This window comes from Tursiops truncatus, chromosome 1 (assembly GCF_011762595.2).
Source record: "Tursiops truncatus isolate mTurTru1 chromosome 1, mTurTru1.mat.Y, whole genome shotgun sequence".
NCBI lineage: Eukaryota > Metazoa > Chordata > Mammalia > Artiodactyla > Delphinidae > Tursiops > Tursiops truncatus.
Genome location: NC_047034.1, coordinates 154945680 through 154960309, shown reverse-complemented (window position 1 = coordinate 154960309; position 14630 = coordinate 154945680). Strand labels below are relative to the sequence as shown.

Here is a 14630-nt window from a genome sequence, read left to right as displayed (position 1 = left end):
AATAAAGTGTTGGAGATGTAGAGAAATTGGAACCCTCTTACACTGCTGGTGGGAAAGTAAAATGGTGTAGCTGCTTTGGAATATAGTCTGGCAGTACCCTACAAAGTTAAGCATAGAATTACCATGTGACTGAGCAATACCACTCCTAGGTATGTACCCAAGAGAAATAAGAATAAATAAAGTAAATAAATATTATTTTAAAAAGAAGAAGGTGATCTACTGCTATTATTTAAAAGAAAACAAAAGAACTTCCCAGCCAAGCTGTAACAGTTTTCAAAGAAACATTCAGCCTTGCGTTGTCCTGGTGGAAGATTACGCGTTTTCTTTTGACTAATTCTGGATGTTTTTTGTTGAGTGCTGCTTTCAGTTGGTCTAATTGGGAGCAGTACTTGTTGGAATTAATCATTTAGTTTTCTGGGACTTCCCTGGCGGTCCAGTGGTTAAGACTCCACCCTTCCAATGCAAGGGGCACGGGTTCAGTTCCTGGTCGGGGAACTAAGATCCCACGTGCCATGAGGTGCAGCCAAAAAAAGTATTTATTTTATTTTTAAATTTTTGGCTGCATCGGGTCTTTTGTTGTGGTGCACGGGCTTCTCTCTGGTTCTGGTGCGGGCTCAAGTAGTTGTGGCATGTGGGCTCACTTGCCCCACGGCATGTGGGATCTTAGATCACTGACCAGGGATCGAACCCATATACCCTGCATTGGAAGGCAGATTCTTTACCACTGAACCACCAGGGAAGTCCTCAAAAAAGTGTTTAAAACAAAAATCGTTTGGTGTTCCAGAAGGAGCTCATAATAGAGGATTCCCTTCCAATCCCACCATATACACAACATCACCTTCTTTGGATGAAGACTGGCCTTTGGTGTGGTTGGTGGTAGTTCATTTCGCTTGCCCCACAGTCTCTTCCATTCCACATTATTGTACAGTATCCACTTTTCATCGCCCGTCATAATTTGTTTTAAAAATGGAATCTTTTCGTTATGTTTAAGTAGAGAATTGCATGAGGAAATATGGTTAAGAAGGTTTTTTTCGCTTGACTTACGTGGAACCCAAACATCAAAGCGATTAACGTAACCAAGCCGGTGCAGATGATTTTCAGCACTTGATTTGGATATTTTGAGTGTGTCGGCTATCTCCCTCGTGGTATAACGTTGATTGTTCTCAGTTAATGTCTCAATTTGATTGCTTTCCACTTCAACTGGTCTACCCAACTGGAGCATCGTCCAGCAGGAAATCTCCAGCACAAAACTTCGCAAACCACTTTTGACATGTTCGATTAGTCACAGCACCCTTTCCATACACTGTGCAAATCTTTTTTGCGTTTCAGTTATGTTTTTACCTTTCTTGAAATAATAAAGCATAAGATGCTGAAAATATTGTTTTTTTCTTCCATCTTCAATATTAAAATGGCTACACAAAAGTTCACCAATTTTGATAATTTTTTTTTTTAATGCACACTGATATGACAGCTGTCACATGCAGTCTAACAGGATTGTCCTGAATGAAGTTAAAGACAACTACGTGGGGCTTTCCTGGTGGCGCGGTGGTTGAGAGTCTGCCTGCCGATGCAGGGGACACGGGTTCGTGCCCCGGTCTGGGAGGATCCCACATGCCGCGGAGCGGCTGGGCCCGTGGGCCATGGCCACTGGGCCTGCGCGTCCAGAGCCTGTGCTCCGCAACAGGAGAGGCCGCAATAGTGAGAGGCCCGCGTAACGCAAAAAAAAAAAAAAAAAAAGACAACTACGTGCTACTAGAGCCATCTTTCGGAAAAAAACGAACGAACTTTTTGGCTAACCCAATAGAAGGATCTTTGATGAACGTATTCTAAAATACAGAGCAAGAGAAGCTAGACATTCTTTTTTTTCTTTTTTTTGGGGGGGGGGCGGTACGTGGGCCTCTCACTGTTGTGGCCTCTCTGTTGCGGAGCACAGGCTCCGGACGCGCAGGCTCAGCGGCCATGGCTCACGGGCCTAGCCGCTCCGTGGCATGTGGGATCTTCCCGGACCGGGGATCAAACCCGTGTCCCCTGCAGGTGGACTCTCAACCACTGCACCACCAGGGAAGCCCGGGCTAGACATTCTTAAATAGTAAGTCCATCAAATCAGGGTAGCTGAGTTGTCCTCCTTGAAGAAATGATGAGTCCTGGTTTTTCAGGATAGTCCCAATTTATTGATAAAGTCTTGTTCCCCATTGTCAAGCCAAATATCCTGGAAACCTTAAATTGCTAGATACAAATGTCACACCCCCACCCCTAGCCTGTCTCAGCCAGAGCAGGGCAGTAGTCTTTTACTGGACTATATACACTGTATGTTAACTTTTATTTTATTTTATTTTCATTATTATTATTTTTTTTTGCGTTATGCGGGCCTCTCACTGTTGTGGCCTCTCCCGTTGCGGAGCACAGGCTCCAGACGTGCAGGCTCAGCAGCCATGGCTCACGGGCCCGGCCACTCCGCGGCATGTGGGATCCTCCCAGACCGGGGCACGAACCCGTGTCCCCTGCATCGGCAGGCGGACTCTCAACCACTGCGCCACCAGGGAAGCCCTATGTTAACTTTTAGATTTGAACTCTGTGGTCCCCCTACTTCTAGGTGGATATTTTTTCTTTAAGTAATTGTTTCAGGGAATTCTTTGGTGGTCCAGTGGTTAGGACTCCATGCTTTCACTGCCGAGGGCCCGGATTCAGTCCCTGGTCAGGGAACTAAGGTCCCACGAGCTGCGAGGTATGGCCTAAATAAATAAATATATGTATGTATGTATGTTATAGTCATTAAATCATAGCCTTTTTTTCCTCTGAACTACAAGAAGACGCAAATTCCCATGCTTCATTTTCCCCGTCAGTTTTCATTCATTACTAAAATTTGTGTGTTTATAAAATCATGTCATAGATGTTATACATTTCAGTATGTCAGTGTATCTTATGGAATTTTACATCTTAAATTAGGGACTTGCCTAAAAGGATTCTAAGTCTTATGGTGAGATTTTTGCATTTTTTTTTGGAAGGCTATTTCTTGGGAAGATTTCCATAGTTGATTGTTCTTATCCATTGTTTTGACTATTAGTGTTTTTTTTTTTATTTTTCATTTTTTTAAATTAAATTTTATTGGAGTATAGGTGCTTTACACTGTTGTGTTAGTTTCTGCTGTGCAGCATACTGAATCAGTTATACGTATACATATATACACTCTTTTAGATTTCCTTCCCATTTAGGTCACCATTTAGTTAACCTTTAGAGGGTGGTGTTTAGTGATCCTGTCCTGAAATTCTCTAGGCTTAGATCTTATTTGGGTCCTGTAACCCAAATTAAACAGATTAAAATAACTGTTGGTCCTTTGTAACACTCCTTCTTCCTTGAATTAGTCATGAGTCCTTGAAGTAAGAATTAGTGATGAAAGTTTCATGATGTTAATATATTCTAATAATGTAAGAAAATAAGATAGAGGCAACTCTTATATACACTACTGAATGTAAAATAGTTAGCTAGTGGGAAGCAGCAGCATAGCACAGGGAGATCAGCTCAGTGCTTTGTGATGACCTAGTGGGGTGGGATAGGGAGGGTCAGAGGGAGGCTCAGGGGAGAGGGGATATGGGGATATATGTATGCATGTGGCTGATTCATTTTGGTGTACAACAGAAACTAACACAGTATCTTGAAGGAATTATACTCCAATAAAGATCTTTTTTTTTTTTTAAAAAAAGGCAACTCTGTATGCTTCATTGCTGCAGGGAAACAGGTGGTGCTAGAGAAAGAGGTTGGTGCTTAAAAGAATGCCTAGTACTTTGTTTGGTTTTTAAATTGGTTATGATGTGGATATTGAAGTGAGAGTTAAAACCATGAGAAATGCTGTGATTATGCTCTTTAAGGTGCATAAGATTCTTGAGAAATTTGAATATCCTGTGAGATAGTAAGTTTGATATTAATGGAAATGAGAAAAGGAAAAAAAAAATGGTTTACTCAGCAAAACCCTGTACAGATATTAAGTTACAGCAGTGGAGTCATTCAAAACAGTTAGGTGTAGATATCCAGAGATCAGACTGTTCACCATATGCAATAGTTCCCTGGCCCAACTCAATTCCTGTGTCCTTTCATGGGTTCAGAGAGCTTTAAAGGACTTAGTTTTGAATTGGTTTTATGTATTAGGAAGGCTGTGGGTGTGTTTTTGTGTGTGTGTGTGTGTGTGTGTTTTGTGGGTGTGTTTTATGTTGTTTTGTTTTCAGGTTATAGTATGTTTGCCTTAAAGTTTTATTTGCTTGATTAGTAGTAAGTCCTCTTTCTATGAAAGAAAATAAACAGTAACATCTTTTTTTTATTTCTCTCTTTATTAACTTTTTTTTTAACATCTTTATTGGGGTATAATTGCTTTACAATGGTGTGTTAGTTTCTGCTTTATAACAAAGTGAATCAGTTATACAAATACATATGTTCCCATATCTCTTCCCTCTTGCGTCTCCCTCCCTCCCACCCTCCCCATCCCACCCCTCCAGGCGGTCACAGAGCACAGAGCCGATATCCGTGTGCCATGCGGCTGCTTCCCACTAGCTATCTACCTTACGTTTGTTAGTGTGTATATGTCCATGACTCTCTCTCGCCCTGTCACAGCTCACCCTTCCCCCTCCCCATATCCTCAAGTCCATTCTCCAGTAGGTCTGTGTCTTTATTCCTGTCTTACCCCTCGGTTCTTCATGACATTTTTTTTCTTCTTAAATTCCATATATATGTGTTAGCATACGGTATTTGTCTTTTTCTTTCTGACTTACTTCACTCTGGAGAAAAGGGAACACTCTTGCACTGCTGGTGGGAATGTGAATTGGTTCAGCCACTGTGGAGAACAGTATGGAGGTTCCTTTAAAAACTACAAATAAAACTACCATATGACCCAACAGTCACATCTTAACGGAAGATCCGAACGAACTTTTTGGCCAACCCAGTAGCTTGACCATTTAGGGCTGCCAAGGTTGGAGCCCCAGGGCAGCCCATTGAGAAGCTGTATTTGGCACTACTTAGTTTTAGGAGCTCAGTCTCCTGCCAAATGTAACCTATCCACAGCGTTCCAAACATGGGGCAAACAGTATTAAATTTAACTACCGAAGTGTTTCTTCTGGTGAATTCAGCAAGACACCTACCATGTGCCAAGCACAATGCTGGCATAGTCACTAGGGACACTAAGAAGAAACTTAACAATCTGGAGTGAGAAGGGGAGAGGAGTAATTGAATTCTTTCTTATCTTTGAGAGTCTTTGATTTAGAGAAGCTTGCTTTGGCCCTCACTGCCAATATTATTCTTGTTGCTTGGAGTTGAAAAATAAGATCTGTATTTTTAATGACATAAAAGCCATGTAATTATATACCTTAAGGCCTTTGTTTTGTTTTACGTTAAAATGTATCTGCTCTTGCAAGGACGAGTGGCTTGGTGGAGAAGGCTTGGGCTTTAAAAAGGGTGGTGGGTCTGGAAATTACCCTCTCACGTGGCTCTGCAGAAGAGTTTAAAAATGAACCCTTCCTCCAAGTGACAGAATTATATCTGAAACCATTTCAGAAGGCTGTTTGAAATTCTACACTTGGGTTTTAAATAAAAAGGGGGGAGGGTAGAACAACAGTAGTATAAATACAAGATGGAGGAGGAGGGTATCTTGCAGCTGAAGAAGGGTTTATGAGAAAGGATTTGAGGGCCTAGTAACTCATCTCACTCTGAATCAACATGTGGTGTGGCTGCCAGAAAGAGAAATCTTAGGATGCATTAGTAGTGTCTAAATAGTTTTATAATAGGCCAAATTTGGTGAATTACGTTTAGTTCTGAGTATCCCAGTGAAGGAGGACAAACTGGAATTGATTCAGTGGCAAACAGGGTGATAATGTGGATATGAAACCATGTCATCTGAAGGATGTTGGAAAGTTGAGGGTATTTGGATCATACCAGCCCTTAACTAGAAGTTTAGGAACTGGATCCTATATTTCTGCCTGCTAACATGCTGAGTACTACTTGTTCAATAGGTGGATTCTTTTATATTGCTGGTGTAGGAACATCGCTGTTTTATTCTGAATGAAACAGCATGTCCAGGAAGAGTAGGCTGAAGTACTGCTGAAGAAACAAAACTTCCTTTGGGGGAGATTTTAATCTGAACAGAAACCAAATTTCTTAAAGAAAAACCAGAACGAACTTTTTGGCCAACCCAATACTTGTAACATGTAAAACGTGCTAAGTTGATTTTCAAGGTGATATTTGTCGTACTTTCCATACTATTTTTAGAGCATGGACATGGAAGAAATGTTAGAAATGGGAAAAGCTATGTGTAAACACAATGAAGTTTTAAAGGTCTTCAAAGTAGAACTGTGAATTGTTTTGAATGAATTTTGGTAATTTAATCAGATAGCTTTAGTTATGGTTGTCCCTACCTTACACTACAATGTTTGTATAAAATGTTTATATACATGAAATCTATTTATGTATATCAGGAGAAGACACTTCTTGGTCTTTTGGACCTTTTCCTTTCTTGTGTGACTTGCTGTTTCATAGTCTTCAGGTGACAGCTTAAATGCCACCTCTGGACCATCCTATCTAAATAACTCACTACCACACTTCATAAATTTGCCAACATTATGCGCTATTTGCCTTCTTCCTCGTACTTACCAGAATTTGAAATTACGTTTTTGCTTGCTTGCTTGGTTATGATCTATCTGTAATTCTAGATTGTAAGCTCCATGGAGGCAAAGACCAAGTCTACTTTAATTTACCATTGTTTGTCCACTCTCTAGAGTTCTCTTGAATGAGTTAAGATATTCATTGATTTATTTCCAGCTCTGGTTTTGTATCATCCAAAGTTATTCCTCTTAACTCTCAGGGAATAGTGATGTTTTAAAATTAGTTTCAGTTCACATTAAAGAAATTCTAGGAGTGAGGGTGTGTCACAGTATTGTGACTCTTGAGTACATTTGTCAATTCTAGTAAATGTAATATAGGTAGAAGTGTTACATTTGGCTGTATTTTTTTTTTTTTTTCGGTATGCGGGCCTCTCCCGTTGTGGAGCACAGGCTCCGGACGCTCAGGCTCAGCGGCCATGGCTCACGGGCCTAGCCGCTTCGCGGCATGTGGGATCTTCCCGGACCAGGGCACGAACCCGTGTCCCCTGCATTGGCAGGCGGACTCTCAACCACTGCACCACCAGGGAAGCCCACTATCTGTATTTTTAAAAAATACTTTGCCTTCTTTCTATTTGTTCATTTGGTTGTGTCGGGTCTTAGTTGCTACCAGTGGGCTCCTTAGTTGTGGCGCATGTGCTCCTTAGTTGTGGCTTGCAGACTCCTTAGTTGTGGCATGCGAACTCTTAGTTGCAGCATGCGTGTGGGATCTAGTTCCCTGACCAGGGATTGAACCCGGGCCTCCTGCATTGGGAGTGCGGAGTCTTAGCCACTGGACCACCAGGGAAGTCTCTCTATCTGTATTTAGATGACGACCTTTTCTTCCTTTTCGTGAAAATTAGGTTCTTAATTTTCCAGTGACTTGGAGTTGAAATGAGTATTTCCTTTTCTACTGACTTGTTCCCCCTTCTCCTTTTTTTTTTTTTCCCTTTTTCCTGCCGGGCAGCGCAGGCTTGCAGGATCTTAGTTTCCCGACCAGAGATTGAACTTGTGCCCCCAGGAGTGAAAGTGAGGACTCCTAACCACAGGACCGCCAGGGAATTCCCTCCCCTTTTCTTTTAAAGTCTGATATTGTCCACCCATTGTGTAACTGATCTAAAAGGGTATTTATTTCTAGCCTAAGCTAAATTGAAGACTGGACAGAGAAGTTGCTAGGCAAAGATACCCCTAGACTTGTAACAGAAAAAAGCCATTTAGCAAGAATGAACCTAGAGAATCCCCAAATATGCTGAAGGCCAACCAGAAAAACAATGTATTTTCAATATTCAGTTTCTGTAAATTGCTTATTTACACCTCCACCTCATATCTCCAAATAACTTATTCCTCTACCCTGGCTTTGTATAATGACACTACTTCCAAAAATCGGTTCCAAACTGAAACATCTTTGACCTTGCTAAAGCATGTAACAGTTTGATCCTTTTGGCAGGATCTAGACTGTAGGTCTTTGGTATCCTCATTTAGCAATCTCTTACTCATCACTGTTTGTCTCTGGCTTCCTAGCAGTTTCTCAGTCTTCTTCTAAATTTATGTCTCTGAGATTATGGTTATTTCCTTACGAGCTGGAGCTATAGCAGCTTCTTGGATTTCTTTGCCTTTCCAAAAGTTCTTAAAATTCAAGTCTAAAACTTGAATATAGTAATTATAAACAGATACCACCTTTCAGTTTGTCTCTGTCTTGCCCTCTTTACTAGATCCTAAACTCAATAGGAGTGGAGACTTGAATTCATTTATTCATCCCACAAGTCTCTGCATGCCTTCTGTGTGCCAGACACTGCTCTGGCGAGGCTGTATAATGGTAGTTAAGAGCACTGGTTTAGAGCCAGGTCACCTGGGTTCAAATCCCAGCCCTGCCACTTAAAGCAGCGTGCCCTTGGGCAAGTTAGTTTACCTTCTTTATGTCTCAGTATCCGCATCTGTAAAAAGGGATGTAATAATACCCTCCTTGAGGATAAGTTAATAAAAATACTGTTTAAGTGTTTGCTGTTCTGGGCATTGAGGATACAACAGTAAATAAGAAAGATGAGATTTCTGCTGGTGGGAGCTTACATCCTACTTGGGTAGAGGAGGAAAAACAAAGTAAACAAGTACAAAGTAAACAAGTTTCAAGTACTGGATTTAGTGCTGGGAAGAAGAAAACAAGGTACTGGACTAGACCTTAGAGAATGACTGTGTGGCTGCTTTTGATTGGGTGGCCAGGGCAAACCTCTGGGGAGATCGCTTTTGAGTTGGGATCTGAATAACAAGAAAATCTGAGAGGTAGGGGAGGGTGAAATGTTCATTGATTATTGTTTTCCCTTCACAAGCCAGGCACAACATTACATAAAAGAATCTTTTGTTAAGCAGTGAGGCAGCGAGGTGTGATAGGATAAGTCCTGGAGTTCTGGTCTGGTTTAGGTATTAACTAGCTTTCTGATCTTGAAAAAAAAAGGAAAAAACAATTTTGTTTTTTTCATGGGAAAATGACCCTGAAAGAAGGTTGACTCTTGAAGCTAGTGATGGGCTAGAAGAAAGTAGAGGTTCTTCTCCTTATACATTACTTTAGTCCTATGTTTATGGATTAATATCCTGTATTTTGGGACTTCTCTGGTGGCGCAGTGGTTAACAATCTGCCTGCCAATAAGGGGATGTGGGTTCGAGCCCTGGTCCAGGAAGATACCACGTGCCGCAGAGCTGCTAAGCCTGTGCGCCACAACTACTGAGCCTGCGCTCTAGAGCCCGCGAGCCACAAGTACTGAAGCACGCACGCCTAGAGCCCGTGCTCCGCAACAAGAGAAGCCACCGCAATGAGAAGCCCGCGCACTGCAACAAAGAGTAGCCCCTGCTCGCCACAACTAGAGAAAGCCAGTGCGCAGCAACGAAGACCCAACGCAGCCAAAAAAAAAATCCTATATTTTACAGGATGTAGTACATCCTGTTGTGGTATTACAATATTTGAGAATATTCTGTCACACTTTTTTTTTTTTGAGCACAAATAAACAGATTTTAATTCTTTGATAAGATAAATAATATACATAGGTACTTGGTAATACTGATAAAAAAGAAGATAAAAGTTAGAAAAATACAAAATGGAAAGATATAACTATAGATGTAATGGGCAGATGTATGGTTATAATTATAGGTGTAATACATAATTTTAGGTGTAAAGGAGATTACAGAATCTCTCACACTTTAAACCTTTTCCTTTGAAGTAAATATTAAGGGTATGCCTCATGGATTCAGGGTCCAGGAAGTAGGGAAATGGTAAGATGTGCCACAAACTCTATAACCAAGATGTCATTGCATAGAGTTTCTTCTGTGAGGACTGGGAAGCCTGTCTCAGGTCATCTCAGTACTTTTATTAACAGTTAACTTAGTTTGCAAAACTTGTCTGCTTATTGAGAAAAGACTATGTGCCCCAGGTTATCAGTAGCTCTCCTCATTTTTGTCTGTGTTTCATGGTGTCCCCCAGTTAGAGTTACAGGTCAGGTTTTCCATTTGCTGCTGTGGGTTGGTACGTTGGGAATTGTACTGCTTAGAAATCCCCCTTGGTAAAAGGGCAAAGAATGTTTGGTTTGGTTTGGTTTTAGCAGTCATTTCATCTTTTTTGTTTGTTTCTAAGTGTCCATAGAAGTTCAAGGGACTCACTCATTTGCAAAGGGGCTCACTCATTTGTTTGATTCTGTTTTTTTACATTAGGTGTAATTGAAAAGCGACCCTCTCTTTAGAGATGTCAAAAACAAACAAATCTAAGTCTGGATCTCGCTCTTCTCGATCAAGATCTGCATCAAGATCTCGTTCTCGTTCGTTTTCGAAGTCTCGGTCCAGAAGTCGGTCTGTCTCTCGTTCAAGGAAACGCAGGCTGAGGTAAGGGGGTGTGATTGTATAATGAGATGATCATTGATCAGTCAGTATAGGTCTCTGAAGATCTTTTGTTAGACCCTTTCTGTGAGTGTCACATGGAGGTGCGGGGTTGGCTTGAGGTGGCGTGTTGGGCGGTAAGATATTCCAGGTCTCTTCAAATGTTACAAATCCAAATCATCTTTGATTGCCATGCTGTTGGCCTAATTCCTTTTCTTTCCTGTCAGCACATACTGTTTTTCATCCACTGTGGAAGAAAGAGCATTTTATTTTTATTTAAGCTACTTGCTTCAAATCTCTACACCTGATTATTTTTCACTGAAGTATTTTTGGAGGCTTGGACCAAGGTTTATTTGCATCATCAGCAAAGACAGGATAGCTAAGAGGATTAATAGTATGATCAACATTGCAAGGAAAGGAAACCTTAACTCACTAAAATAATTAAACCTTAAAGAACTTAATCAGGAGTCCTTTGTATATATATACCTGATACGCCAACTACTAACAAGCTGCAGCTATTTAGTAAAACACATCTTGCAACTGCCTAAAAAAATCACTATTGTAGACATCACTTTGCCTTAGTAAATATGCAAATAATTCTTTTGAATTTATTGCCAGTATTCTTTAATTTAGTCAGTTTCTACACCTTTAGTTGGATTATTTCCTATTTCAGCTGTCTTGGAATATAATGCCAAACTTCCAGCATCTTTCGTCTTTTGTTGTGTTATGAGTTCGGTTTTTCATTCTTTAAAACTTTCTTTTGTGAGTAGATAAGAACCTGTTAGTAAATATAAGTTTCTATATGTGTGTTAGAGAAATATTGATGTATCTAAATGTTTAAATACCAAAAGGGGATCTTTGTACAATTTCATTCTTCTTGTCAGAGCTGCAGTAGGCAAGGAGACAATTTCTCAGTTTTACCACTTGGCGCCCCTGCTCATTATTTTAGATGAGTATCTAGAGCCCTTCTCTTAAATGAATTATGCAGTTTAAAATAAACTCAGGAATAGTTGTTATTAATCTTTATTGATGGTTTCCATAGTCCTACTCCTAAAAGAGTCTATAAACAAATAGTTGGTAGGCTCCCCCCCCCCACCCTCCCAACAAGAATAAGTTAATTCTTTTTTTTAAATACATTTATTTATTTCTATTTATTTATTATTTTTGGCTGTGTTGGGTCTTCGTTGCTGTGTGCGGGCTTTCTCTAGTTGCAGGGAGCAGGGGCTACTCTTCGTTTCGGTGTGTGCGCTTCTCATTGTGGTGGCTTCTCCTGTTGCGGACCCCAGGCTCTAGGCATGCGGGGTTCAGTAGTTGTGGTTCGCGGGCTCTAGAGCACAGGCTCAGTAGTTGTGGCGCACAGGCTTCGTTGCTCCACGACATGTGGGATCTTCCTGGACCAGGGCTGGAACCCGTGTCGCCTGCATTGGCAGGTGGATTCTTAACCACTGCACCACCAGGGAAGCCCAAGAATAAGTTAATTCTTAAATGGAATCTGTGAGAAGCCTGTCTGAAAATTAATTTCAGAGCAGAGATTGAACAAAAAATAGGTGTGCATAAATGTTAATGACTTCCATATAGTGTAGAACAGGAAGTTATAAACTTTGAGTCTCTCACTCAAAACCCCCTTTTTTTTTTTTTTAAGATAACATTACACCTCGAGGGTAACCAATCCTAACCTTATTTTTCTCTCCCATGTTTCTTGGGCACACATTTTTATACCAAGCTTTGTTTGAGGCCTGTGCTAGATAGAGTCTCTCTGTTGCCCAATTGTGTCAGAGTCTGTATGTAAGTAAAATTCTCTTTTATCTTCTCAAACCCCACCCCCATCCCCACCCCCACCCCCCAAAAATGAGGGAAAGCCCACTAAATAGATCTACCCCAGGAATTTGCTATCAAGGCCATAGGACCGAGCAGAGACTCTTAGTAAACTCCTACCTTGCGCCCAGAGTCTTTTGATCTGGTTTGCTTAAATCTCAGTTTCAGCTCATTTGGTTCTTTAAAACTTAATCTAGTAAATGGAAACTAAATAATTGGTTCAAAAAGAAGAGGCTGTACAACCAAAACTGAGAGAGAAAATTGAACTGACATAACCCAAATTGAAAAATGTTTACCAGCTCTGAAGTATTGTGATAGCTAGAGTTCTGGGCGGATCTCTCTGGACAGATTGCTTCTCCTTATTCTACAGATCATTTGGCATGGTCATCAACTTGGCAAATGAGGGAAAGATACCTTATGCAGGCAATATGTGCCGGGGTAGGTCTAGAGCCACTCCATGTGCTGTCCTAATACCTGTAAGATTATTTTGGAGGAATATCTCCACTAGAAAACAAGTTTTTATATTTGATTCTAGTCTGACTTCTCTGCTTTTTAGAAACAGATAAATTTGCCACTGGATGTTCAATTTTTAATTCTGGCTTACCTGTTTCATGATTTTTTCTTTTGTTTTCCCTCTCCTACAAGGAAAGTATACTGTCCAGAGAGTTTGAGAAACCATACCTTTAAATTAACTTAACTGCTGAGTTCTACAGAATTGGAGAAAATTGGTTGTTTCCTTGTATTTCACAGACTGTTGTATCCTTTTAAATGACTTCTCATAAATAAATTTGCAATCTGCAGAGACTCATATTCCTGCATCCGTGCAGTGACTGCGGGGTTTGGATGCAGTATGCCGCAGGGCCCTCACTAGTAATTGGTGACAGAAGCAGCAGTAGCCTCTGAGAATGGGAACATGAATAAAACCCTCCTTAGTGCTGGTGGTGCATCACCTCCCTCAAGTACAGCCATTAAATTGGGTCATATTCAGTTTCATAGCTGCATCTGCCTCTCCCTTCTTTCTTACATTGTTCTATTTTCGAATGAAAAGTGTGAAAGGTAAGTTTGTTTTTTTAAATTGTACTTAAATAGCAACCATTAACAACCATCACTATGCTTCATCTTCACTAGTTCCTTTTGTTCTTGGAGTAGATAAAGAACCTGGGTAGTAAGTAGTGGGAAGCCAATCCCACGTTATCTTCTAAGTGTAAGTTTCTTTCTAAAAATAACATTCTGTTTAGTTGTTAAAACCTGTCACATTTGCATCTGTTTCCAGTTAGGTCTGATATGAGAAGTCCTGCTTATGAACTGAAGGGTTTTTATTCTATATGTAAAGAAAATATTTTTGGAGTTTTCTAGTAATTTTACATATTTCTAGTTAACTACTTAGGAGTAGTGACTAATTAACGCTCTATATCATAGTTGACATGACAAGTGGTATCAAAGAACGCCACTGGATTTTCCACACCAACAAATACAGTTTTTGGCTTTTTGATGGAAACAGCTCCCTGTCATTGACAAGCCTGGCATTTGTGAACATGTAATTTTTACAGAGTTAGGTTACTGTTGAATCCCCACCGGTCTGGAAATGTACCTTTGCTAAATTAGAGTTCTGTATTGTTAAATGAAGAAGAACACCACTAGGCTTTAGGTTGACCTTAAAGATGTGCAAGTGTGGGGCTGTTTTTGTAGTTCCTCTTTGCTACCCTCTTGTGTGTTTTGATGTCTTATGGTCAGATGGTGCCCTCTTGTGGCACCTGGGTAAGACCTTGTAGTTCAGCCACAGAAACTTGACCTTCTAGATAATGAGACCATTTCCAGATTCCCAGTTTAAAAAACAACAACAGTATTTGTATGCTTTGCTGCTGATCTGATTTCAGTTAAAATTCTTTTAAGCTTTGAACAGATGAGTTCTCTAAGTCCCTATTTAAGCATTCTTTGGTTTAGAACTGTTGTAACTTTTTTTTATACAACCCCAAGTCTTAGTGGAAGCTAAGAAATTAGCCCTGCACAGACAGAGAGAGGTGGATAGGATGGGGAGTAAGCAGTGTGGGGCCAGAGGATCTGAATAGTTACCTGTCTGGGTACCACAGCATGCAGGGATCACTTCCAATGACCCAGGGACCTACCTGTACAATCCTCTGTGCCTGTGAAACTCTTAGCAAGTAGTATACTATATTAAAATGGTGTTTGTTTAGTTTACCACATTAGAAACATTTTTATATTCTCTCAGTCACTATAGAAATACATCTCCATTTAGAATGTGCTACAGTATTAATGAAGCATCTCAGTGTCTCATTTGTTAAAGTGCTTCTTTATTTTTGTACTTAATGTGGCCATAAG

The 14630-nt window shown here is 40.5% G+C and overlaps 1 protein-coding gene across 4 annotated transcripts in view; it reads left to right on the top strand.

The window, feature by feature from the left end:
- THRAP3 (thyroid hormone receptor associated protein 3) overlaps window positions 1–14630 on the top strand; it is a 77110-nt gene that overhangs the window by 46589 nt on the left and 15891 nt on the right. For all 4 annotated transcript variants that reach the window (XM_019938122.3, XM_004321454.4, XM_073791909.1 and 1 more), the window contains one exon: window positions 10314–10481. In XM_019938122.3, the coding sequence (XP_019793681.1) occupies window positions 10345–10481 (137 nt within the window). In that variant the 5' untranslated portion in view covers window positions 10314–10344. The remainder of the gene's footprint in view (window positions 1–10313; window positions 10482–14630) is intronic.